General features: G+C 47.2%; 1 protein-coding gene across 1 annotated transcript; it reads right to left on the reverse strand.

The window, feature by feature from the left end:
• Positions 1-4: 4 nt before the first annotated feature.
• Positions 5-25,785, reverse strand: PPT1 (palmitoyl-protein thioesterase 1). The gene is made up of 9 exons (XM_020983570.1): positions 25,629-25,785; positions 22,219-22,328; positions 21,149-21,276; positions 14,238-14,308; positions 12,984-13,086; positions 5,812-5,902; positions 5,084-5,182; positions 3,648-3,719; positions 5-1,124 (listed from the first exon to the last, which is right to left on the reverse strand). The coding sequence occupies exons 1-9, from the start codon at positions 25,756-25,758 to the stop codon at positions 1,002-1,004; spliced, it is 927 nt and encodes a 308-aa protein (XP_020839229.1). The 5' UTR covers positions 25,759-25,785; the 3' UTR covers positions 5-1,001.

The following is a 25,785-nucleotide window of genomic DNA, read 5'->3' on the forward strand; positions in this document are numbered from 1 at the left end:
GATACCAAGTAAGAAACCAATATTTTTATTTTTCAGAAAAGGTAATTAAACACTGAACAGGAATCTAGGGGTGGGTATGAGACAAGACGCTGCAGGCTTTGCCATGCTCGTTTCACCTTCAGGGTGTGATACACGGGTGCCAAAGGGAGAGAATCCTTTTATTGCACTGTGAGAAGAGAGGCTTTAGCAGTCACTCTGAGCGTGCTAGGAAAGCTGGACCAATTTGGAAACAGTCCAATCTTCCAGGGAGGAAGACCCTATTGTCTCCTCCCCCGCTTTGCTCTTGTGCCCAGGCCACAGGAACCTTTTGTGCCAGAAGGCTTGTTTTCTTTGGCATCCTCCCACGGGGAGTAAAACACTGTGTGTTTTACTTCACCAGGGACCACCACATAGGCATTCCAGTCAAGTTCTCTGAGAGCTCCCAAAGGCCACACTACACCAGTTAAGGCTGCTTACTTCCTTGGTCGAGACTCTACTGGCAAAATTGAAAATCCAGACAATTCTGATTGCTTAATCACCTCATTTCGTTATATTCTTGGTGTAACATTTAGCCAGAGGAAAGTTATTTCCAAGTGGAAATAGTAGTTATAGTTCAGGTTGGCTCCCTGCAATTCACATTTTTGAGGGGAGGGCATGTTCTAGCAGTTACTGTTTTGTTCCTGGTTTTTCTACAGAGTGGTCTATAACCTAGAACTGGGTTTGACCACAGTCAAGGACATGTAAAACAATCCTTATACTCATTAGCTAATGAAACTTGGACTCCCTACCATATGGCAGTGGGATTAGGCCTGAGGAGTGAGCAGATAAGATGAGGATCTTCTGTCTCCTCAGACAGTGTCAGATGAGGAAAGGAGTGAAGTGTTAGTTGCATCTAAGGGCAGAGTACAGTCCTGATCGACCCCACGCACACCCCCACCCCTCCCCTCCCCCCAAGTTGCCGTGGAAATGCTGGAGTGCCTATAGTTCTTGTTGCACTTAGTAACCTCAATGAAGCAAGAATTTCACACCAAGAATGGAAGGAGATTTGTGTAAAACCATTCCTCAGAGAATTGAAGGTGGTCCCCCTCTACAGCCAGGAAGACTAGTTTGCCTGCTTTGTCCATTTCCTTAAGCCCCAAGCGGTCCTGAAGAGAGAAAAAGCATTAATCTTATGACTGAAAATCAAGTTGATGGAAAATGAGACGCTCCCTAAACAGGCTTCTAAACCTTCAGCCTGAAGAAGGCCAGGCGTTGGTCTGGCCAGGAGGGTAGAGTTGCATCTGCCCTAGAGGCAGGTGGGCATACAGAAGGGCTTAAATCCTGGCCCGCTGTGGTGCCTGGTTTTTGGCACAACTTGACTGTGAAAACTCAGGTGTTTTATTCCTGGCCCTGTTCATTCAAATTTTACTCTCATGACCTCGTAAAAGGAACTGGTCTGTACTCGTGCAACAGTTAAAGGTTAGGGCTTTACTTGATGTGCATCTGCTGGGGAGAAGGAAGAGGGAGGATGGCCACCCACCCTATAAATGGCCCAGTAAGCACCTTGGCCACGGATGTTCGGTCTCTGGGCTAAGGATTCTCTAAAAATCCTTCCCACTAACACCCCACCTTCACCTCTATCCCACACACGTATACTCATGTCTTGAAAAGTGAAATTCTATGTAAACATAGGATAGAGGTTCTTATCCTGGGGTCCACAGACCCCATCCTCTCCTGAGGGGTCTAAAGAAATTTCAGGGAGAATCATAAAGTTGGATGGGGGAAAAAATTTTAATCTTTATCTCGAAATAATTGGTTTCCTCTGTATTTTATTTTGTTCATTTTAAAAGCATTATTCTAAAAAGTACTTCAAAGGCTCTGCCAGATTGCCCTGATGCATCAGGAGAGGTGGAGCTGGGATTCTCATCCCCATCAGAGGATGGGTGTTCAGAGTCCAGTGTTCTCATCCCACCCTGTAGACTTGTAAACACAGCAGCTGTCTCCTGGGGCCTAAACCCAGGGGTGAAGCCTGGGGCTAGGTGATGGAACTGCCCAGCACCCATCTGATGCTAAGCTCTAATTACCAAGCCAGGAGACAGGGTTTTTACAACTTCAGCCCAAAATGGCAGACAGGCAGTATAGCCTGAGATTAGAGTAGAGAAGCCAAGCTGTGTACCAGGTAACTAGGAAATCAAGACCTCTGGTTAGGAGGAAAATCAGTTATTAAAACCCTGCCAGAGCAAGCCCTGTGAAAAATCATCATGGGAAGAAGCAGTATCCAAAGGGCCCCGATGCTGACACTCAGTGCTCCAAGTTCAGTTTAAAATGTGTAGTTAGCAACACTGCCCCACTCCCTTGGGCTTTACTGCACATGGGCTGGGCCTTCCAAAATCAGAGAAAGAGGGGCCTCTAAAATGAGTCAGAGGTGTCGGTCATTCAGCACTCTGGCCAACTTGAACTGGGACAGATTCCCCAGTGGCAGGCGCAACTGCTGTGGGGCCTAAATACTGATGAAATGAATTCCACAGTAAAAGCCCCAGGAAAAGAGGCAGCCAGTTAGTGTGTTAGAGGAACCAGCCACTGGGCCTCCCCACTGCTTCCCTCCCCAAAATCCACACCCTTGCTCAAAACCCTGACATGTATTTGAGGGAGACTCCTTTTCTTCCCTGGCCATTAATTATGCACTTGGGGTTTCATCGAAGATAAGTTTCTAGTGCTCCATCTCCCAGATGGCCTTGTATTGGCTCTGAGCCCCTGCCAGAGGGAGCCAACACGCAGCAAACACCGTATGGAGCCCAAAATCTTTCTGTGAAAAGTAACTGATACAGCAAGAGGGGATTTTTTTCCCCCTACACTATAAGGCTTGGGGGACTAATAATAGCCTGACATTTAGACAGTGCACTAAAGTTGACAAAGTACTTCCCTCAAAATGCTGTGGGGAAGGCTTCGCTAAGTCTCCATTTGACACAGAAGGAAACCAGAGCTTGAAAAGACGCGACTTGCACACTATTATGTGGTTAGCAGTATTATGTGCAGGCCAACATTCACAACCAGCTCTCCTCCGACTCCAAGCCCAGTGCTTTTTGTTGTCTGCCTCTGACTGGGGCCCACGACGGCCATCCTCCATTGCCAGTGCCCTCCCCCGCTGGAGTGTAAGCCCCTTGAGGACAGGGGCTGTACTCTGCTGCAGTGCCCAGCACAAAGTAAGCAGTCAGTAAATGTTTACCGCTTGCCTCTGGGCACAGGTGCTCTCAAGCCCTGAAGAAGGTTAAGGTGGGATGGACCGGACTCCTGGTCCCAGAGAACACCTCTGACCTAACAGTCACCACAGGATTATTATTGAAAAGCCAACAAACCCATGTCAGAAATGAGTCGGGTACGTCCAGAGAAGAAAGTGCCCAGATGGCATAAGGTAGGCCTCTCCTCCTCACTGCACCGTGGGAAGAGGGAAGAGAGGCTTTAGCAGTCACTCAGAGCGTGCTAGGAAAGCTGGACCAATTTGGAAAGTCTAATCCTCCAGGGAGGAAGACCCTATTGTCTCCTCCCCTACTCTGCTCTCATACTCAGGCCACATGAACCAAGGAACTTGGGGTTCCTGTTTTACCAGCTTTGACTCAGGTCTGAAATGAGTTTTAACTCCCTCCCCATCTTCCCACCACCTGAAAATTAACTTTGTCGGCTCCTGTTACCTGAGTGTACAGGGAAGTGTCCTGTAAAGGGATGGTCTCCTTGGCTTGGCCGCTTCGGTAGAATCCAAACCACTGTGGGAAAAGGTGGTGGGGAGGAGGTGGACAGACAGAGAAGACACAGTCAGATCAGCAGCCTGGCTCTGGCTGTCAGCCCGCCTGAGAATGGAAGAATTTCTCAAGAGTTATTGCTGGGGCATATGGGGAAACAGGGACTCGCCCAAAGACTCTCTGGTAGCAGAGGAAAGTCTCACATCTGAACCCAGGTCTTTTGACTCCAAATCCAACACTCCTTCCTGTGCCCTACAGGAGGTTCCCAGGTAACGGGAGGCCAGTGCATCACATTTCCTCAATGCTGTTATGATTCCTAATAGCCACAATTATAGGATGCTGAAGGTCTCTAAAGCACTCTGTACAGACTTGTCTCATCCCATTCTCACAAAAGCCCTGCAAGGCAGGTGCTATTATCCCCATTTTATGGATGAGGAAACTAAGGGTAAGGGAGAGATTAAGTGACTTGGCCAAGGTCACACTGCTAGTAATCTGCCAAGGCCGGATTCAAATTCCATCTTCTGATTCCCAAGCTCAGCACCCTTTTCATTAATCTCCCTCTATTTCAAATATTTCTAATTTCACTAGGGTGGTTCCACTGCAGATCCCAACCCTCTTGATACCTCTGCAGACATCTTTATGAACTGCTACAACAATGATATCATCGTCGTTACTAATTAGCATTTAGACAGAGCTTTAAGGTTTACAAAGCACTTTACATATGTTATCTGGTTTAATCATCACAACAACCCTGGGAGGTAAACATTATTATTATCCCCACTTAACAGAGGAGGAAACTGAAGGTGAGAAAAGCTGAGTCACTTGTTCCCATGACTAGTGAAAGTCTGAGGCAAGATTTGAACTCGGGTCTTTTTTTGTGGGCAACCTTCTGGTGAGCTTTTCCACACTTAGCTAGGCTGGTCCTGGGGGCAACAGATAACCAGCCTGTCTCTAAAGCCTTCCCAGAGCCTGTCAGTTCTATTGTACCGTGTTGGCCTGGCCTTTAGGATCCCAGCACATTTTCTGTACCGTGGGGTCTTGGAAGTACATAGTAGGGGGGATCCCTTCCTAAAAATAACTTGCATTTCCTGTTTACAAACACTACCAACTGTGACACAAGTCATATTATCCCTATTTTGCAGAGAGGAGAAAGCAGGCTCAGAGGGAGAAATGACTTGCCACGATCACACAGCCCATGAGTATCAAAACCAAAATACAGACCCAGGTTTCCTGACTCCCAATGCGGGGCTCATTGCCCTACACCACCAGGAAACAGGGCTCCTGAAGCTACTTCTAAATATGTATCTTAGGACATAGGCTAGAATCTTTCCAAGGCTGCTCTTTCCCTTTCAGCACCCTACAAGTCTCTGGGACGCCCGCCATCTCACCTCTGAGTCCACTGGGTCGACAACAGAGTCATTGAGGAACTTAACCATCACAAACTTCTTCAGGGCCATCAGATTCTTCCTATAGGTCTCATTAATGCCCTGGGAGAGAGAACAGGTTCTTAATGACTGGCAGTCCCCTTCGGGAACAGATATGGGCTATGGCCTTTGTGGGAGGGGACGCAGCTCTTGTCCCAGCCTGAGTCACTGTCCAGCATGAAGAGGATTCCCTTCCCCATCTGTGTATCAGATCCCTCTCTTGTTGGATGACCCATCCTCATCTCTACCTCCCCTTAGGCCCAGCTTCTAGTTCTGTCCTCATCAAACCAGGGCAAACACCTCTCTATTCTTCTCAGACCTGTTTAAAATCCTGCCTCCTCCAGGAAGTCTTCATCGAAGAGGTAGGAGTTGCCCTGGCTGGCAAAATCCTGCCCCGTCTTCAGCCCAAGAGAGAAAGTGGGGAAACTGATGGACAAATAAAAGCCATGTCGTAAAATTGGGGGGATTTTAGAGACCACTTAGCTCCAGACCCCCAAGCAGCTTAGCAAAGGTCATGCAGCCAGGCCTTCTGAGCCCACCCCCACCCCCAACACCCTCTTTCCCATCTTTGTAAAGGTCACCTCCCCCCATTGCAGGGCCATGTTTCATATGGGTCAGAGGGCCGGGGCAAACAGTCCCATACGGCGAATTCATGTTGCTAAGGCTTCTGGCAGCGGCCCTAAAATACTTACCCTTTCCTGGTTGATGTCAGCCAGGAAGATGCTATTGTTGCGGTAGAGATCCTCCTTTATGGGGTCGTGCCAGTACTCTGCTTGTACCAAGCTGCAGGGGACAGGAAAAGAGGCCGGCAAGCCTGATGGCGTGCGGTCTTTCACAGGTGTAGGGGCTGAGGGTTCCGGGAGGGGAGCAGGGGCACATGGCCCCAGCCCTTAAGAACCCCACAATAACTTTTCAGATTGAGGGCTAGGGAAGAGTGGGCTAGACACAGCATAAACACAGGAGAGGACATGTCCTGGGCATCTCCTTTGCTGGAAACGATGGGCCACAAAGATATATGAGACGTTGCGTGCTCAAATATTATCTCTTACGGTAAGGGCTGAAGCTGAAACAGACCTTAAGAAGCCCCCACCAGCCTCCCCATTTTACAGAGGGCAAACAAGAGAGAGGCCCACACAGGGAAGGCTGAGGGGCACAGCAGTGGTAAGTGGCGGGGCTAGGATTCAAACCCAGGTTCTCTGATTCCAAGTCTAGTGCTCTGTGCATCATAGCATATAATCATGATCACAGGCAGCATTTACATAGCACGTTGAGTTTGCGAAGCACTTTACAGATACTATCTCAACAGATCCTCACAACTATCCTGGGAGGTAGGTGAGGAACCGAGGCAGACAGTGGGTCACCCAGGGTCACACAGAGAGCGTGTGAATTCAAATTCGAATCTAGGTCTTTCTGACTCCAGGCCCAGAGCTCTATCCACTGCACCACGTTGCTGCCTGTCATATGTGCTGCCACCTCCATTAACTGGGCATATAACACACCTTCATTTCCCTTTGCAACATATTTTTATTTTAACACTCCCCCCTCCAACCTTGCCCCTGATCCTGCCCCATGCAGCCTCCTCTAGGAAGCCTTCCTTGAGTAAATACAAATAGCAGATTTCCACCTTCCTTGGCTAACTTTTATTATTAAAATATTTACATCAAATTAATATTAAAATATTACATATTATTAAATGGATTCACACACACACACAAGCACTTTTCACAACAACCCTCAGAGGCCTGGAGGGCAAATATCCTCACTTGACAAGTAATAAAAATGAAAGTCATGACTTGCCCACAAACAACACTAGACAGTATCCTAGCTGGGACACACACTCAAGTCTTCTGTGTCCTTTCCATGTCATCACAATCATAACAACAACAAAAACAACAGCTAGCATTTATATAGCACCTACCATGTGCCTGGCACTGCGCTAAGTACCTTTCTCTAACATTTCCCTGCTTCTCCTTTTGGAAAGACAAGCCTTCTGTAAAAAGCGATCAGAGGAGGCAGCGTAAAGCAAGAGGCTGCCTGCAGATCGGATGATCGGCGCGAGAGAAGGAGACATGGGGTTGATCCGTGTGCATGGAAGAGTCTGGGAGGATGCTGAAGGTGTGAGGTTGGGCTGGGTCATGAAGGATGGGTAGGACTTGGCTGGAGAGATGGGAAGGGATGGGTTCCCACTCTGCTAACTAGAGCACAATCAAGGCAAAAGAGTTCCAAGGAGAAATTGATCGACACTTGTCAAATGCTACAAAGAGGTCAAGGAAAATGAGGGCTGAGAAGCTTTCATCTTTGGATCTGACCAGAAGATAATGGTATTCCCCACTGAGAAGTGGTCAAAAGGTAAGAACAAACAGTTCTCAAAAAAGAGGCAGCTAGGCTAATTATGTCTTTTTGTTTTTGGCTAGGCAATGGGGTTAAGTGACTTGCCCAGTGTCACACAGCTAGTAAGTGTTATGTGTCTGAGGTCGGATTTGAACTCAGGTCCTCTGGAATCCAGGGCTGGTACTCTATCCACTGCACCACCTAGCCCCATTAACCCCATTTCCTAGCCAAAAAAAAAAAAAAGAATTGCAAACTAGTACCATGAAAGAATGCTCCCAATTACTAACAGCACAGAGACGACCAAGTGAAGCAGTCTAGAGAGAGAAGAGAGGAAGGCCCAGTATGAGCCAGAGGAAGAACGGAGGCAAAGTGAAGCCAGCCAAGCACACACAAGGACTACACTGATCGCCAGGAGCAGCATCCCCCAACATAAGGAGCAACCTCGGCCCCACAGAAGAGAGGAGAGGACGTCTTCCCCTTCTCCTCTGCTGCGGCAGGAACATCCGACTCTTCTGGTGCACTCAGCGGGGGGCTGGATCTTTCTGCTCTTCTTTTTGTCTTGTTTCTTTTTTATCACGGATGGCTCTCCGGAAGGGGGGAAGGAGGAATGATAGAGGGGAAAGCTAGGTAATGTGAAAACAAAAGGTATCGAGGAAAGTCTTTTTTCTTCTTAAAGAAACTCAAAGGTGATTTTTGATCGTGTGATTTTAGTGTCGGGGTTGGGGTGGAAGCCGGAACACAGGGGCTGGGGAGAAGAGACAGTGAAGACGTGGAGGGTGAGTACCTGGTAATCAGCCCAGCAGTGTAAGGAAAGGGAGGACAGACCAATGGTTATAATATATATATAAAACTGCCTTCTCAATGAGTGGAGGAAGGGCTGGAGTGAGAGAGAATTTTGGAATTCAAAATTTAAAAGATGAATGTATAGACAAATAAATAGGGGGAAAAAGTCAATGGCAGAGCTGAGATGATCCCAAATCTTTCGTCTCCCAGTCCAGAGCTTCTTGTAACACTTGGAGAGCTGCCTCTAACTCTCCACTAGATTGGAAGCTCCTTGAGGGCAGGGATTGTCTTTTGCCTCTTTTTGTATCCCCAGCACTCAGCATAGTACCTGGCACTAGTAGGTGCTTAATAAATGTTTATTGAATTAAATTCAACTGACTTGGTAATTACTGCTTCTTTTAATTCCTTCCTAACTTGGCTGAGTTAATTTTTAATCCCAAGATCTGGCCCACCCTGATCATGAATAAATGAATGAAATCCCTGTGTTCTTGATCATTTGGTAATAAGCACCTCTCTGGGGTGGTTCACCCATGCTCTGAGCCAGTCCCACCTGCTGCTCAGAATGGGCCTTCTCAACCTCAACCCCACTTCTCCCACATACAGTCTCATGTTTACAGATAGGGAAACCAAAATATAAGAGGGGAGAAGACTTGCCCAAGTCACACAGCTATAAAATCCAACCTCTTCTACTTATTCATTGTGTGACCTTAAGCAAGTCACAAACTCTTTGGGTTTCAGTTGCTTCATTTATAAAACAAGGTGGGGTTAGAAAACATGATTTTTAAAAAATATAATTCTTATATATTTTGTCCAACTACGTGTAAAAACAACTTTGCTGAAGTTGGTCAAATGTGTATTTCAGGAAAAGGGCTCAAAAGTTCAGAGAAAAGTTAGGGATGACTCCCATGGCCAGAGAACTCTAAAGGGGAGGGGAAGAAGGCTCAAGGAAGACTCTCATGTGAAAAATTCTAATGAAGCAGAGGAAGATATGTCCATGGGTGGCAATGGGCAAAGGACTTGTGCAAAAGATGAAGGTGGGGCACAGAGCTAAGGATGATAGCAGGAGGGCACCAAGAATCAGGAAGGCTGGCACCTGAAGTTAGCTGTGGCTCAGGGCAAAAGCTAAGGACAACAAGCAAGAAAGACACGGCTGGGAAGAGCCCACCACCTGGGGCAGACATGGTCCCGTTCAGGACTCCTGTGGTCTGTGGCTTTCTCGGTGGGGACGCTCCCTCCCTCAGACTGACGCAGGCTAGAGCCCATCCCTCCATGTCCCCAGCAGATCACCTTCGTGAACTTCACTGGCCAAAAATACAGTGAGTGGACAAGAAATACTCCAAAGCCTTTTTAGCCTGGCAAGAACCTGAAGGATGTGTGTTTCGCTGGTGTGAATGTAAGGGCCACCTCCAGGCCAAAGAGGCCACCAACAAAGGAGCATGTCAGCCCACAAGAAACAGCACATTCCTAGCATGATGTTGGGATGAAAGGAAAAGAACTTAGCAAGGCTTACTCTGTGCCAACTAATGGGAACTGCAAACGGAAAAGCCAGCCAGTCCCCACTCCCAAGGAGCTAGAGAGAAGTGGCCCATCTCAGAGGGTTTAGCCACAAGTCCCAAAGGGCCGCCTTCCCAGCACGTGGTTAGTGCTGGCCTTCTCCTCATTGTGACACCGCACCACAGTCCTGGGAAGGGGCTTCTCTCACTTCCCCTATTCTACGGATGAGGAAATGGAGGTTACGGCTAGTAAGTGCCTGAGGAACATCTGAACTCAGGTCTTCCTGCCTCCAGCTCCAGGGCTCCAGCCACTGCATCCCCAGCTGCTGGTGGACTCATAAGTCAGGTGACTTTTCCAGGATGCACAGCCATAAATAACTGAACCAGAACTTCTGGTTCCAAGTCCAACAACCTCCCCCCATTCCATCCGACCGTCCTAGAGAAAGAGGAGTGCCTTCATTTCTGATCAGCCACTGTCTTATTTTTACATTAGAATGATTTTACTATCAGAAAGGCATGAACAAACACAAACACTCAGAGAGAACCAACCGCCCAAATAATGAAGGGGTAGTAAGCCTTTACGTGGCTTCCAGTCCCAGTCCCAAAAGAATGACCCCCACTGGCTACTTAAGGAACTTGCAACCCTCTGTCATCAATCTCTGGGGATTGGCAGCCACTAGGAAAGGGTCAGGGGACTGGAGATGGGCAGTGGGCTTTTCAAAAAGAGGGGAAGAATCATTTCTGAAATTACAGCCCAACATTGATGCTCACTTAGCAAAGTCCCTACAATGATACTTTGATGGATGGTTTGTGGGCACTTAGAGAGGGAAGCAGCGATCACTAGGAGTCACGAGCTATGCCAAGCTGAACTGAACTCCTTCTTTGAAAGGCTTGCCAGACTAGTAGAGAAGAGGCAGGTCCCAAGTAGAATATCCAGGTTTTGGCTGATCAAGTCTCTTGTAAACAAACAAACATAGAAATGTGAGTCGAAACAGGACAATTCAAGGGATGTGGAGCTAGTTGAGGGATGGCAGCCAAACGGTTTTGGTTAGTGGAGTAATGGAATTGAGAAGGTTGATTCATTGAGGATCCCTACTCTATTCCAATCAGCATCAATCAATTTGATATGATTCTACAGGGGTAGTGATTATATTTATATAATATATAAATTATATAATTTATTATATAAATTATAATTCTATAAATAAATAATATCTCTATATACATACATATATTATATAGTTCTGAATATTTGAGCCCAGAGTGGTGAGCAGCAGATTGTAAGTTAACTAGAGACCTGCCATCTTTGTTTTTCCTTGTCATGGTGACCAAAGCCTAGTGTGGTGGAAATGACTCAACTTCATGGAAAGTCCCCCAATTTTATTTTTGTGCATCTGGACCATTCTCTCTTGTCCAACACAAGCAGGTGACCATCTTATGACCACTTGGTGGAGGTGCCCTATGCTTTATCCAATCTGTGACGCCCCTCCCCTGCTAATATGTCATTTTTGGCCCTCAAGAGCAAGGTCTATCAACCAATGAGATTCTGTATTTTGCCATGCCTCTTTTGCACATTTGGGTAAAAAACAAGCAATGCATTGATCCATGCTTTGTATAAGTCACAGAGGGATACAGTTTCTAATAGAAGGACCCAATATAGGCCTCAAACTTTAATGGAACGTTCATTACTTGTTTACCAGCTATGGAGCTCACTTGCGCAACCATAAGAATGTTGACAAAGATATCTCCATCCTATTTTGATCAAATGCCATGACCAAGCCAAGCACAGGTGGTAGCATGGTATGCAAAGTTGCCCCAATATGTTTTTGGAGCATATGTATAGCTCCTGCCTAACCTAAGGAGAAGCCCATCCACCCAGTCAGTGGAGATATTCATTGCTTCACCCAACTTGTGAACGGCCTGCTGACAGATCACTTTTGCTTATCTTAGCCTATGTGTCATATGTCAACCAATGAAATTATTCTGTATTTGGTATACTTGTTCTTGAATGTCTAGATATCTAACCCTATTAAAATAGGGCTCTGGAAGGAGGGGCAATTTCAGATCATGAGGAAGAACTGAGGTCCACTTCATCAGAGAGGACCACGGACCCTTTAAAAAGTGCCATTGGCTCAGAGCTCTGCCTCAGTCTCTCTTATTGTAGGCTAAATAATTTTTAACCCCATAGAATCCCAGGGAACCCAGGACTCTGTCTTTATTTCATCCCTCTTCAGCCTTTCTCACAACAGCTCAGATGAAGAAACAAACACCAAAGAAAATATGGAAGAAATTTCCAGGTAATACAAACCTGGCAAGGCCAAACTAGCAAAAGTCTTTTGCGATCTCTATATCCCTGGCTTGTTTAATAATTTCCCCCTTTTCATCATAATTCTCAAAGGTTCTTCTCTTCATATGTTTACATGATGACATCTTTTCTATTAAGGTTGTGTGTCCACTGAAGCTTCTTATTGTCTAAGGTATAGGACAGACAGTAGAGAGAACCCTGGCTGCAGGTTCAGGAAACCCTGATTCACATCGCACATCTGTCAGTTCCTTCCTGTATGGTCCTGGATGAATAAAGGAGGCTCTTGTGCCTCAGTTTCTCCATCTTTAAAAAGAAGAGGCTGGACTTGATGACCTCTAGGGTACCTCCCAGCTCTAACTCTGTGCCCTTAGGAGCCTAGGAGCCAAATGGAGCTGGGTGGGCTTTGCCAGGGAAGGCCCATTGCACAGCACAGACAGGTCTGTTGTTCAGTTGTGTCCGACTCTTCATGACCCCATTTGGGGTTTTCTTGGCAGAGATACTGGAGTGGTTTGCCATTTTCTTTTCCAGCTCATTTTACAGATGAGGAAACTGAGGCACACAGGGTTAAGTGACTTGTTCAGGGTCACACAGCAAGTAAATGTCTGAGGTCAGATTTGAACTCAGGAAGAAAAGTCTTCCTGACTCCAGGCCCAGCACTCTTCCCTGCTTCACCTGGCTGCCCAACTAGGGGTCTAGGCCTCGCCTAATTAAGGAGTGGGTGCATCTGCCTTGACTCAATGCTGGAGGCTGATGCTCATTCTCAAGTATGTGGTTGGAAACACCAACGGCAGTCTGGGCCAGCTGTCCCTTCCTCTGGGAAATAACAGTAAAATGCCTGACACCTGTTGAGCAGGGGCATTCCTTTCAAGCCTATTTTTTCCCTGAAATCCCAGCAGCTTCTGCCTAGGGAGCCCCAAGGCCGCCTCATCGGCATGGTTCTGACACTACTTACCGTTTCTGAACACCCTTGCTGTAGGCACCCAAATTCAGTGTTTTCCTGAGCCAGTCACAAATATGAGAGCTCTCCCCTGGGCATCGAGGAAGCCCATAAACACCTGCAGCAGGAGAAAAGGCATATGCACTCACTTGCTGGGCCAGCCACAAAAGTGACCAGATGCCTCCTGGAATCCTGGGGAAACAAACTGATATGCTCGGGGAGCTGTCCAGAGCAGGAGTCAAAGCCATGCCAGATTAAAATGTGATCAGAAAACACTGAACCAAAGAAGTGAAAATACAGGAGAATGGAGCTAATGTGAGCATACGGTTTTCTAAATCAACATGAGGCCCCCAGGGATTATCATGTGGGGACTGCTGCTGTCGTTCAGGCCCGTCTGACTCTTTGTGACTCCACGGACTGTAGCATGCTAATATTGTCCATGGGGTTTTCGTGGCAAAGAGTCTGGAGTCATTTGCCCTTTCCTTTTCCAGTAGATCAAGGGACTTGCCCAGTGTCACACAACTAGTGTCTGAGGCCACATTTGAACTCAGATCTTCCTGACTCCTGGCCCAGCACTCTATTCACTGAGCCACCTGGCTGCCTTCTTGAGTAGGGATTAGTGGCCCCAATTTCTACCTCAGTTTGACATCACTGGCTTAGAGAGAACCCTGACATCAAGTGACTTGCCCAGGGTCACACAGCCAGGATCTGTCATAAGCAGGACTTAAACCCAGGTCCTTCTGGCTCCAAGGCCAGCTCTCTAGTCATTCTGCCAGTATTCATGAGAACCCACTTTTGGTGGCCACACTCCTCCTTAAAGAAGATTCTACAACTTCTACAGCAATCTCATCATAAGCCCCCCAAATATTTGTAAGGCAGCATAGACCAAGTGCCAGTCTTTACCCCAGACTAAACCCAACAGTCCAGGCCTGTGCCCCAATGTCAAGAAACAGCAAGGGTGATTTATAGGAACTATAAAAGAACAGCACGGTTCTCTAAGTCAGCAACATGCTGCCAGGCAGCCTCGGAAGCTTCCTGTCCTCTCCCTCCCTGCCCCTCCACTGGGACAAAGGTATCAATCAGAAGGTCATTAGCCAGCAATCCGGTAGCCCATCTGTCAGTTCTGTGGGAATCAAGAGCTGAGTTAACTCAGGTTCCCCTAATTCCATCACAGGCTGCTGACCCGACCCTACTGGTACTCCTAGGTTTTTATTCTGCCCTCCCGAGGCCCAGAGCCTTGAAGGTGCTGGGCAAGGAAGGGAGAATTACCTTGATGTTGTCCACCCACGGAAATCAGATTGATCATGGGAGGTGACGGACATCTCTGGGCCACTGCCCTCCTGTGGGAAGAAACAAATGGGTATTTGTGTGTCCAAAAGAATGTAGAAAGGCCTTTCCCTGTCAACAACCCATCCTTTGTCCTACATCACAGAATCTTGGAGGTGGAAGGAACCTGGAGGCCATGCTCTGCTCAAAGCTACCCTCTGCTTGTGCATTCCCTCTGAGACTGGTCTCCATTTATACCCTATGTGTCTTGTGTGTACCTACGTGGCACATTATTTCTCCCATTAGAATGGGTGCTCCTTAAGGGCAGGGACCGTGTTTCTGCCTTTCTCTGTATCTATGGCGCTTTGCCCATTGGCTGGCACGTAGTGGTTTGCTGACTGACCGACTGACTGAGGAATCCCTTCTATGCCACCTCTGATGAGGAGCCATCCAGCTGCAGCTTGAGGATCACCGGCAAAGGGGGCCCGACTTCGTCACAGGGCAGCCTATCTACTCTGGGATCATTTTGAGTGTGAGGGAGCCTTTCCTTCAGCCTTCAGAGGGAGGGGAGCTGAATTTACTACAGACTTGCAAAGAGAAGTGAGCTCTACAGAGCAGAGATTCCTGTATGATCCTCTTCTGTGCCACAACGGATATGGAAAAGTTCTTTAGATTTGGGGCTTCTCAGGTTCAGAGTAAGATTAAAAAGAATGTTTTTAAACTCAAGGTTAAATAAACAAAGTTCTCCCCCTCACATCAAGTCTAAATCTGCCTCTCTTCCCTCCCAGTTCTGCTCTCAGCGACCCAACAGAACAAACCTAATCCCTGCTTAATCCTCTCAGGAGAATTCTTCCCTACTATTTTTACCACTAAGTAGATTAAAAGAACAATCCAATTTACCAGAGCAAGTTTATCTCATATGACTAAGCCCTGACCAGAAGTCTATACGGGGTGAGATTCTGGACTTCTCTCCATCCCCCATTCCCACCTTTCCTCTTCTATCGGTAGGGTCTGCACAGGCTATTTCCTGTGCCAAGAAGGGGATTCTACCTCCACCCCCCTCCAAAGGCCTCTATCCTCCAAGGCCCAGCTCCCTAATCCCCCAAGGCCAAAGGAATACTTCTGGCCTCACCTTTCGCCTAGTACTTTACCTGCACACCCCCCACCCTCCACTTGTCTCATTCTTTCTTATACCACAGTGATCTGTGTCTGGTGTCTTCCAGCCCTCAAGGCCTCGGCTTCATCACTTTCTTTGTGTCCTGGACCCCCCTGGGCAGTCTGGTAAAGCCTGCACACCCCTTCTCAGAATCATGGTTTTAAATGTATAAAATAAAATGCATGGGATCACAAGGGAAATCAATGATACTTAAGTACAATGATCAGAAGAGTATAAAATAAGCTCATAGGCTGAACGTATAGACCCAGACTCTAGAACAGAAGCTCCTGGGGAGCCAAGACGGTGGAGCAAAAGCAGTGACTTGCTTGAGCTGTCCCCCAAACACCTGTAAAAAAATGGCCCTAAACAAATTCTAGAGCAGCAAAACCCACAAAAAGACAGAGTGAAACAAATTTCCCGCCCAAGACAACCTGAATGGTTGATAGGAAAGGTCTGTTGTGCCCGGCTGGGAGAGGAGCACAGTTCATTGTGGACTGCACAGACAAAGACCAGGCCCCAGCAGCAGCGGCTACTTCTGGGGTTCTTGGCCCACAGATGGTGGGGGGATCGAGCGGCTGATCAGAGGGGGATTGCAGGAGGGATCTCTTTGCTGGCACTGAAGCAGGATACTCTTGCTTTGCCCATGCTTGGATCTGGGTCACAGTCCTAGATGGTGGTTCTGGGGTGAGGAGGAGTGCTGGCGTGGTAGAGCTTGTGACGACTGTGGACACAGAATCCTCCTCTCAGTTGCAAGGCAGAAAAGAGTGCTTGTGATTACTCATAGAACAAAGCACAGGCCAGGAAAGGAGTAAAACACCTCTCCTTTGATCACACCACCTTGTCAGAACTGAAAATTTACAGGTCCCTAGAAGTATCTCTGAAAAGAGCTGCAGCTTGGGACAGTATGCCCTCCACACGGGAAGCAGAGCTCTACCTTAACAAAGAGTTAAAAAGTCAAGTAATTGGCTGGGAACAGGAGCAACCAGAGGAAAAAAAACTCAGACTATAGAATCTTACTTTGGTGACAAAGAAGATCAAAGCATACAACCAGAAAAATACAATAAAATCAAAGCTCCTACATCCAAAGCCTCCAAGAAAAATATGAATTGTCTCATTCTGTGGAAAAGCTCAAAAAGAGCTTTGAAAAGCAACTAAGAGTAGTAGAGGAAAGACTGGGAAGAGAAATGAGAGTGATGCAAGAAAATAATGAAAAACGAGTCAACAGCTTGCTAAAAGAGACCCCCAAAAATACTGAACAGAAGCATCTAGACAGCAGGGTCTATGGAGATCTCTCTCTCTCTTTCTCTCCCCTCCCCCCTTCTATCTATTTCTCTCTCCTCCCTTAATCCTCACCCCCAACCATAGTAAATATTTAAGAAACGTTTGTTCAGTTTGGCAGATTTTCACTTGGTGAGAGAGGTTTTGAAACTCCCAGCCCTACAGAATCATGAGTATTAGTAACAGCTGACCACGGCCCACCCCGGCTTTTGGTTAACCTGACGTCCCTGATCTCGTCTGGGCCCTACAACAGCCCTGGGAAGTAGGCGACACAGAGATCCCCATCCTAGATTCAGAGCTGGAAGGGACCCGGGAGGTCCTTGTACCTGAGGACCTGAGGAGCTGAGGTAAACAGAGATTAAGGGTGGGGTGGGGTGGGGTGTGTTCAAGACAAAGTACTAGGAGAAGGCTTAGGCCGGGGTCACAGAGCTAGTCAGGGCTGGAGGCGGGATCTGAAGTAAGTCTTCCCAACTCCAAGGCTAGCACTTCTACCCACTAGAGCAAGGGGTGAGGAACCTTGGACCTCTAGGTCCTTGGGTGCGGCCCTTTGCCTGAGTCCAAGTTTTACACAACAGATCCTTTTATCACGGGGATTTGTTCTGTGAAGCTGGACGCAGTCAAAGGGCCTCGAGGGCCACATGTGGCCTTGAGGCTGCAGGTTCCTCACCCCTGCTAGACCATGCAGATGCCTCTCTCTCCGTTTTACAGTTGAGGAAACTGAGGCTCAGTTAGCTAAGTGACCTACTTGCCCAAGGTCCCAGAGGTGGCTGGAGCTGGAGTTCAAACTTTTGTCCATTCCACTCCTCTGATCAGTCATTGATTAAAGCCAGAAGTGGGGCAGTGGGTCAAAAAGGCAATGAGAATTCTCCAGGCACACAGGTGGCAGTCTTAAAATTCTCTAAAGGCACAGAATCCAAGAGGGTGCCAGCTGGTAGCTCAAGGGCAAGTTTTCAGCCTCCAAGGAAGAGAAATCAGGTGCCTCGAAGCTTTTTCTACCAAGACCTTTTAGAAAAGATCCCAGGCAGAAAGAAGTGTCTCCCAGAACCACAAGGGACATTAGGGATCCCTGAGTACAACCTCTTTGTTTTATAGATGAGGAAATTCAGGGCCAGAAAAAAGTTTAGCAACTTGCCAGAGGTCACGCAGATGTGAAGTGGAAGAGCCAGAATTTGAACCCAGGTCTCCAGGGTCCAAAGGAAGCTCATTTCCCACTGCACCATGCTGCCTCCAAGGATCCTCAGCCCCAGTAGATGCTGGGCTGGGGGCCTTGTCTGGGTCTCTCATGGCCACTAGTCCGTGAAGCAGGCTCTCAGATGCTTCCCTCCAAAGTCTGACCTCCCATAAGACAGAAACTGACACCAGCTTGGCAGGCCCAAGGGCAGCCCTACTAGGGAACACCTGAGGAAAACCCCAGGGCAGCCTGGGCCTGGGGAAGAGCAGCCACCACGGCGGCACTACTTTTTGTCTCAGCTTGACTCTTTGACCTGGCCATAGAGGAAGGAATATAAATCAAGGAAAGAAAATCAATTTTATTTACAAATTGTTAAATCCCTCCACGAAAGTCCTCCTCCAATCCCTCTTCAAGGCATGAAAGCAACCCTACGATCTAGAAGGCAATTATACAACCAGCATTTTTTAAAAAAAATTAGGTACCTACTGTGCGCAGGACCCATGCTGAGGACAGGGGGAGAGGATAAAGGGAGGAAATACAACTTTAGATGGGGAGAAACTCCTGCCATCATGTAGCCCACAGTCTAGTGACAGGTGGGCAGCTAGGGGGCGCTAGAGTGGATGGAGCGCTGGACTTGGAATCAGGAAGACTCATCTTCCTGAATTCAAATCTGGCCTCAGACACTAGCTGTGTGATCCTGGGCAAGTCACTTAACTCTCTTTGCCTCAGTTTCCTCATCTGTAAAGTAAGCTGGAAAAGAAAACGGCAAACCACTCTAGTATCTTTGTCAAGAAAACCCCAAACGGGGTCTCGAAGAGTCAGACATAACTGAAAACAACTTAACTGCAACCAGTGACTGACTGTATGTCTGGGGGAAATGTGAAGGGGGTGGAAAGAAGTGATAAGAAACCACCAGACCACAGCTGAAACACACAATATTTTGTAATGCAGAAAGTAGCAAAACAAAGTGTTCTGTGAGGTCCAGGGGGAGGCTAAGTCAGCCAGGCCCAAACTCTGGAGATCCTACCTAGCTGGGGAGGCTTTAGGTATAGGACCAGTGACAGACAGGGCAACCATCAGGAAGGACTGAGCCCACATTAACGAAAACACCTCTCAGCTGAGAGTTCTGCCTCACATTTTACTAAAAAAAAAAAAAACTGAGGCCATTCACCGAGAGCTCGGTCTTCTCCTCCCCACCTCCTGACACTCTGAGAGCTTTGGCCACTGTCTCCTCCTTCATCCCATCTCACATGAAGAGGTGACCCTTCTCTTTGCATGTGACCCCATTCCATCCCGCCTCCTCCAGCACATTGTCCCCACTCTCACTTACCTGCCATCTCTCCCTGTCTACTGTGTATTTTCCTACTACTCCCAAATATGCCCATGTCTCCCCAGCCTCAGAAAATCCTCGCTTAATCCTTCTATCCCCAATAACTATCACCCCATATCTCTTCTTTTTTGTGGCTAAACTCCTAGAGGAGGATGGATGGAGGCCTCCGTTTCCTTTCTTCTCAATCTCTTTTACAGAGAATTCTCTGCAGTCTGGCCTCCAACCTCATCATTCCACTGAAAGGGCTTCCTCCAAAGTTACCAATGATCTGTTAATTGCCAAGTCTAAAGGCCTTTTCTCAATCTTCATTCTTCTTGACCTCTCTGCAGACTTTCACACGGCAGAGCCCTCTCTCTTCCCTGACACCACCTTCTCTCCAGGTTTTTGGACACTGCTCTAGCCTGGTTCTCCTCCTACCTCTCGAACTGTGCCTTCTCCTTTGCTGGAAACTCATCCAGGTCACCCCCATTAGCTGGGGCTGTCCCAGAGGGCTCTGCCCTGGGCTCCCTTCTCTCTATATATACTATTTCACTTGGTGATCTCATCAGCTCCCATGGTTTCCATCACCTTTTACTGATGTTTCTCAGATCTACTTATCCAGCCCAGACCTCCAAACTCATACCTCCAGCTGCCTTGTAGACATGTGAACTGTCTAGCCTGAAGACATCTTAAACTCAACATGTCCCGAACTGAACTCATTATCCCCCTTCCCCCTCTCCCTGAATCCTCCCTAATTCCTAACTTCCCAATTACCAATGAGGACACGACCAATCTCTCAGTCTCCTGGGCTCACAAGCCAGGAGGCATCTGTTGCCAAGACCTGTTGATTTTCCCTTAGTAACGTTTCAGGTCCATGCTCCCTTCTCTCCTGGTGTTGCCACCACGTGGTACAGGCCCTCATCACTTCTTGCCTGATTCATGTAAGAGCCTGCTGGTGGGTCCACCTGCCTCTCCCCATTTCAGTCCAACCCCCATTCAGCTGCCAAAGTGATCTTCCTGAAGTGCAGGTCTCACCTTGTCTCTCTCCCTCTCTCCCACACAACCCCCCCTCAACCCCCACCCTGATTCAATAAACTCCAGTGGCTCCCTATCACCTCCAGGAGCAAATACAAGATGCTCTGTTTGGCATTCAAAGCCCTTCATAACCTGACCACTTCCTTCTTTTCTAATCTTAATAATTTATATAACATATATATATATATGTAAAAATACTATAGGTATTATGCATAATATATAATATATTATACTATAGTATATATAGTATAATACATAATATACATAATATAATACTATAGGTATTATGCTCATTTGCAGCCCCAAGGTGAAGGGCCTTGCCCAGCGCCAAGGAGCCTTTCTTTGCCACTCCTCACTCCAGGCACCATCTCTGGCCGTGCCCCAGCCCAGGATGCTCCCCTCCTCATCTCGGCCTCCTGGATCCCCCCTTCTCCAGGAAGCTTTTCCCGGCCCCCGCTGACATGAGGGCCTTCCCTCTGCCGCTCATCTCCAATTTACCTTGACTGTATCTCCTTTGTACATAGTTGTCTGCACGTCGTCTCCCCCATTAGACTGAGAGCTCCTTGAGGGCAGGTCTTCTGCCTTTCTCTGTATCGTCAGCACTTAGTGCGGTGCTTAATAAAAACCTGATTGACTGATGGCTGAAAACAGATACCTGAGGGGCAGCATAGCGTAGCAAATACATTTCTGGACTAAAGATCAGGAAGTCCTAAGTTGGAATCCTGCCTCAGACACCTACCAGCTATGAGACTCTCAGGGAAGTCACTTAACCTCGTGGAGCCTCTGTTTCTGCATCTGTGAAATGGGCCCAATTACACCTGTAGTACCTGGCTCACTGGGCTGCTGGGAGGCTTGAATGAGAACACATGTGTAAAGGACCTTGCAATGCACAATGAACACAGGCTGCTGTTTTTGTGAAAATATCAAAAAGTCCCTCCCTAGCGAGGTGAGAGAAAGGGACTTACAGGAACTGGCCACCCTGGGAGAATCCCATGGCGTTGTAGCCTTGCTGCAGCTCGGGGTTCTTGGCGAGCATCTCACACACTACAGTCACCTGGTGATTCACGTTCAAGAAGAAGCTGTTCTCCATATCCTGAAGAGGAGGAGGGAGGAGAGGGGAGGAAAGAAGGGAAGGCGACAGAGGAGGAGGAGAGAGGAAAGAAGGGAAGGGGATAAAAGAGGAGAAGGGAGGGGAAAGAAGGGAGGAGGGGAAGAGGAAACGAAGGAAGAAGGATAGGAGAGAGAGGAAAAGAGACAAGAGAGGACAGGAGAGAGGAAGGGAGGAGAAAGGTGAGTAGGACAGGGAGGGGAAGGAAAAGAAGGGAGAGGAGAAAGGGAAGGAAGAGAAGAAGAGCAGGAAATAGAGAACAGATGAGGAGAAGAGAGGAAGAGAAGGATGAGAAGAGGAAAAGGAAGAAGGAAAGAGGAAGGGAAAGGAAGGTACAGGAGAGGAGTGGGGAGGGAGAGGAGAAGAGGAAGGAGAAGGAAAAGGGAAGGAGGAGGAGGAAAGGGAAGAGCTTATGAAAACCAAGTTCCCACAGTCACAGCAGTATTAAAAGCCTCTCTAAGCCTCCTCCTTAACTTCTCTGCTTCCTCTGCTCAAAGGCCAACAGAGCAGTTTTGAAGTTGCTGCTTTGCTATTAACTAGTTCTATGACTTTAGGCAAGTCCTGGGCCCCCTTAAGCTTAGTTTCTTCATCTTTAAAGTGAAGGGCGATGGGGGTAGGGGGAAGTGATGGCCTCTGACAGGCCAGGCTTCTCTTACTCTACACGAGTTCTAGTTTCCTTCTATATTAAGGGAACAGAAATACTTCCAAAAGCCTGGCAGACACCCAGGATTTCCTCCTTCAGGTCACTAAGAGTGAAAGGCCCATTGAAAGCCCCAATAAAATGACCTTCTCAGGAAAAGTGCTAAAAGTGCTAAAAGAGTTCAGAACAAGAATCACCATATGAATCACTCTTCAACCAAAATAGAACATCCTGAGCTCCTCCGTCTAGCAAAGTCTCTCAGTGACTTAGCTTTGTGGATGTATTACCTCAATCAGAGTCTTCCCAATCTCCAGCGACAAAACATAAATTCCTGGTATTTTGTGCTCAACCATTTTTTTAACGGCCCCCATGCTCAAGGGGTTACAGCAGCTGTCTCCTAGACAGGAGAAAAAGAAAGAAAAACATTTGAAGTTCTAGGCGTTATACAAAGTAATCATCTATGAGCCTCAGGAGTCCCAACAACTTAATGGGGCACCAATGAGGTAGCTATGATTCGATTTACACAATCATATATCAAACTTGGTGCAACAGAAAGAACAATGGCCTTGGGATTGGGAGATTTGGGTTCCAGTCCCAGCCCTGCCCTTTTCTAGCTGTAATTTGGGGCAAGTCACTTCTCTCTTCTGGGCCTGTTGCCTCATCTGTAAAATGGGTAGAATGTTCTCCGACAAGAAAATCGAAGAGGGGGCAGCTAGGTGGCACAGTGGATAGAGCACCAGTCTTGAATTCAGGAGGACCTGAGTTCAAATCTGACCTCAGACCAAACACTTGACACTTACTTGACACTTAGCTGTGTGACCCTGGGCAAGTCACTTAACCCCAATTGCCTAAAAAATAATAATAAAAAAATAAATAAAAAGAAGATCAAAGAGTAAATGTCCAGCTCTAATCCTGGGAAGGCTAATAATACAACTACTTGGAAGAGAACCTGTAGCAAACAGTGCCTGCTATTGGCTGTGGCCTCAGACACCAAAGTCAGTGATGGTCCCTGGACAGAGTGGGGCCGGGGCCACCAAGGAGCCAGATGATGCCCTGGAATGGATCCAGGGCCTGCTCCCAAAAAAATTAGGGAATGTTTTGCCAGGACTTTGCTGCTCTATATTTTAACAGTATTTTATATGGAATCTATTGTATTTTATTGTATATCATATGATATATATATATGTGTGTGTATATATATATACATATAAAATGTATGTGTGTGCGCTTATGTACATATATCTTTTGGTGTGAATGACTGACTTCACTAGGAAATTTTGCACTTGTGTACTCTGAGACATTTAATGTATAGTAATAAAAGCAAATCTGATAATGCAAAAAACAAAAACAAAAACAAAACCATGCTTCACATGTACTGTCTTAAGATCACAGAAGGGACCTTGGAAGCCATCCCTGTTTTACAAATGAGCAAACTGAGGCACAGAGCAGTTAAGTGACTTGCCCAGGGTCACACAGCTAGCAAATATCTGTGGCAGGATTTGAAACCATGTCTTCCTGACTCCACGTCCAGCACTATTCTTCACTTCTTAGTTGCATTAGCCTACCTATTTCACAAGATTACTGGGAAAAAGAGTTTTGTAGACTTCATGGCCCTATGTAAACAGTATTTTATCATTACTATTATGTGTAAGGCACTAGGAATGAAAAATCTCATTAGTCCTTATCCTCAGTGAGATGCAGTTAAACAGGTGGAGAACCTTGGTTCATGTCCTGACTGCTTACTACCACCTGTGTTAGCTTGGGCAAATCACTTAAGCTCCCTGACTTTGTTTCCTCACCTGTACAATGAAAAAAAATTGACAAACTAATAACCTGATAGATACTGTATCATGAAGATGAAATGAGACAATACACACTAAGCACTCTGCAAACCATAACATGATACATGAATGTCAGCTATTACTATTATCATTAACAACTGAGTCTGTTGAGTTAAATGACTGCTATGGTCCTTTCCAAGTTGAACAATCTGCTTTAAGGCAACTTCTAGTTCTAAATTCTATGGACTTACTACATTTTGGTAGGGAAATATGGCATTTACCAATAGCCATAAGTTGGAATGTGATGACTGCACAGGTCAGAAAAGGAAGAGAGATGAGAAAGGGAGAATTCACCTACAACTGAGATCAGGGAAGGCTTCATGTTAGATACACCACTTAAGCTGCACATTCTCTTCCTATTTAGGGCCTTTGGGGTGGTAATAATGAAAATTATCTCTTCCTCCACTGATATTCTCCTTGGAGTATAGAAGTGGGCCTAACTTCTCTGGTAGCCCTGGCAAACTGCAAAGACTTTAAGTGGGAACTATGTCCTAGCTAACCTCAGAGAGGTTCATCATCAGAGAGACGGTCCCAGGGGATGGATTTTTTTTTCCCATCCACAGATCCAGAAGAATTGGGATATACAGCAATAAAATCATAACTCCTTGCCCCAGTGAAGAATCAGTTCATGTTTGCATAGCAATTTAGAGACTGGAAAGCTCTTTCACATCTATAATTCTGATAGATTTAAAGGTATGTTGGCGGCTCTCGCTTCTCCTTTTTCATCCCAAGAAAATGACTGTCAACCCAGAAATGAGAAGTATGGAGACCAAACTGTGGACGTGAAATCACCAAACTTGGTTTTCAAATCTCAGCTTTGCAACTTACTATCTGTGTAGCACATTAACCAACCGATCAATAGACATTTATTAAGCACCAATTATATGCCAAGCACTGTGCTAAGTGAATGAGCCTGAGAAATAAAGAAAAGGTACAATTCCTTCTTCTAAGAGCTAACGCTCTGTCAGTTAACTCTCTTAACCTTTCTGGGACTCAGTTTCTTCATCTGCAAAATGAAGAGGTTAGACTACATGACTCTTCTAGCTATGATCCTAATATATCAGGGCTAAAAAGGACTCCAAGGTAATAGGTATTATGGAAGAAACGCTTTTCTTAGAATCAGGTTTTACGGAGCAGATTCTCTTGAAGGTTCATGGTGCACTAAGTGGCCTCTGGCAGGCTGCTAGGTGACACAGTGGACAGAGTGAGGTGGATTTGGAATCAGGAAGACAGTCTGAATTCTGTGGGACCATGGATCAGTCTTTTGAAGTTTTTTCACTTTCCTCAACGGCAAAATGAGGGGTTGGCCTAGACAGCCTCTAAGATCCCCACCAGCTCTAAATCTTTGACCCTATGATCCTTCCCAACTCTTAGGTTTCAGGCTTTGCTACAGTCTGTGGATCAAAGCGGGGAAGAGGAACACCTTCCACCAACTACAACAACGTATAAGTTCAAGATCATTCATTGCTTGAGGCACAGGGGTTACGTGACCAAAGTATCGAGGCTAGATGTGAACCCAGGGCCCGGCACTCTACCCGCTTCGCGCAGCTGGCATTTCCTTTGTAAATGCGGGAACTCCACAAGGCTGCTGACAGGAAGGCGTCTAGGCAATCTTAACAGAGCAAACGAAATGGGACGAGTTCTCATTCATTGAGCGAGGACCCCCAGAGGGGCAGCGGCTCGCCGGGGGCAGAGCCAATTCTAGCGCCTCGGCTTCCTGACTCCTGCCCGGAGATCTTTGCCCGGGTCCCCGTTTCCTCCACAGAGAGAGGGACCCGGCGGCACCTTTTAGCACCCCAGCGACTGGCATAGCCGGCCGCGACTGTCCGTTCCCCGCCCGGCCCGGCCCCGCTCACCCATCCCGTGCCAGATGACCAGTGGCAGCGGCTCTTGCGGCGGCTCGGTCACTGGAGAGGCTGAGGCCGGAGAGGGCCATTGGAGGAGCGCAGCGCTCAGCAGCAGGCGAAACAGCGTGGAGAAAGCCATCTTGGTCCAATCACATGACAGTAGGCT

Source organism: Phascolarctos cinereus, unplaced genomic scaffold (assembly GCF_003287225.1).
Source record: "Phascolarctos cinereus isolate Bilbo 61053 unplaced genomic scaffold, phaCin_HiC Scaffold_726;HRSCAF=1367, whole genome shotgun sequence".
In the NCBI taxonomy this organism is placed as follows: domain Eukaryota; kingdom Metazoa; phylum Chordata; class Mammalia; order Diprotodontia; family Phascolarctidae; genus Phascolarctos; species Phascolarctos cinereus.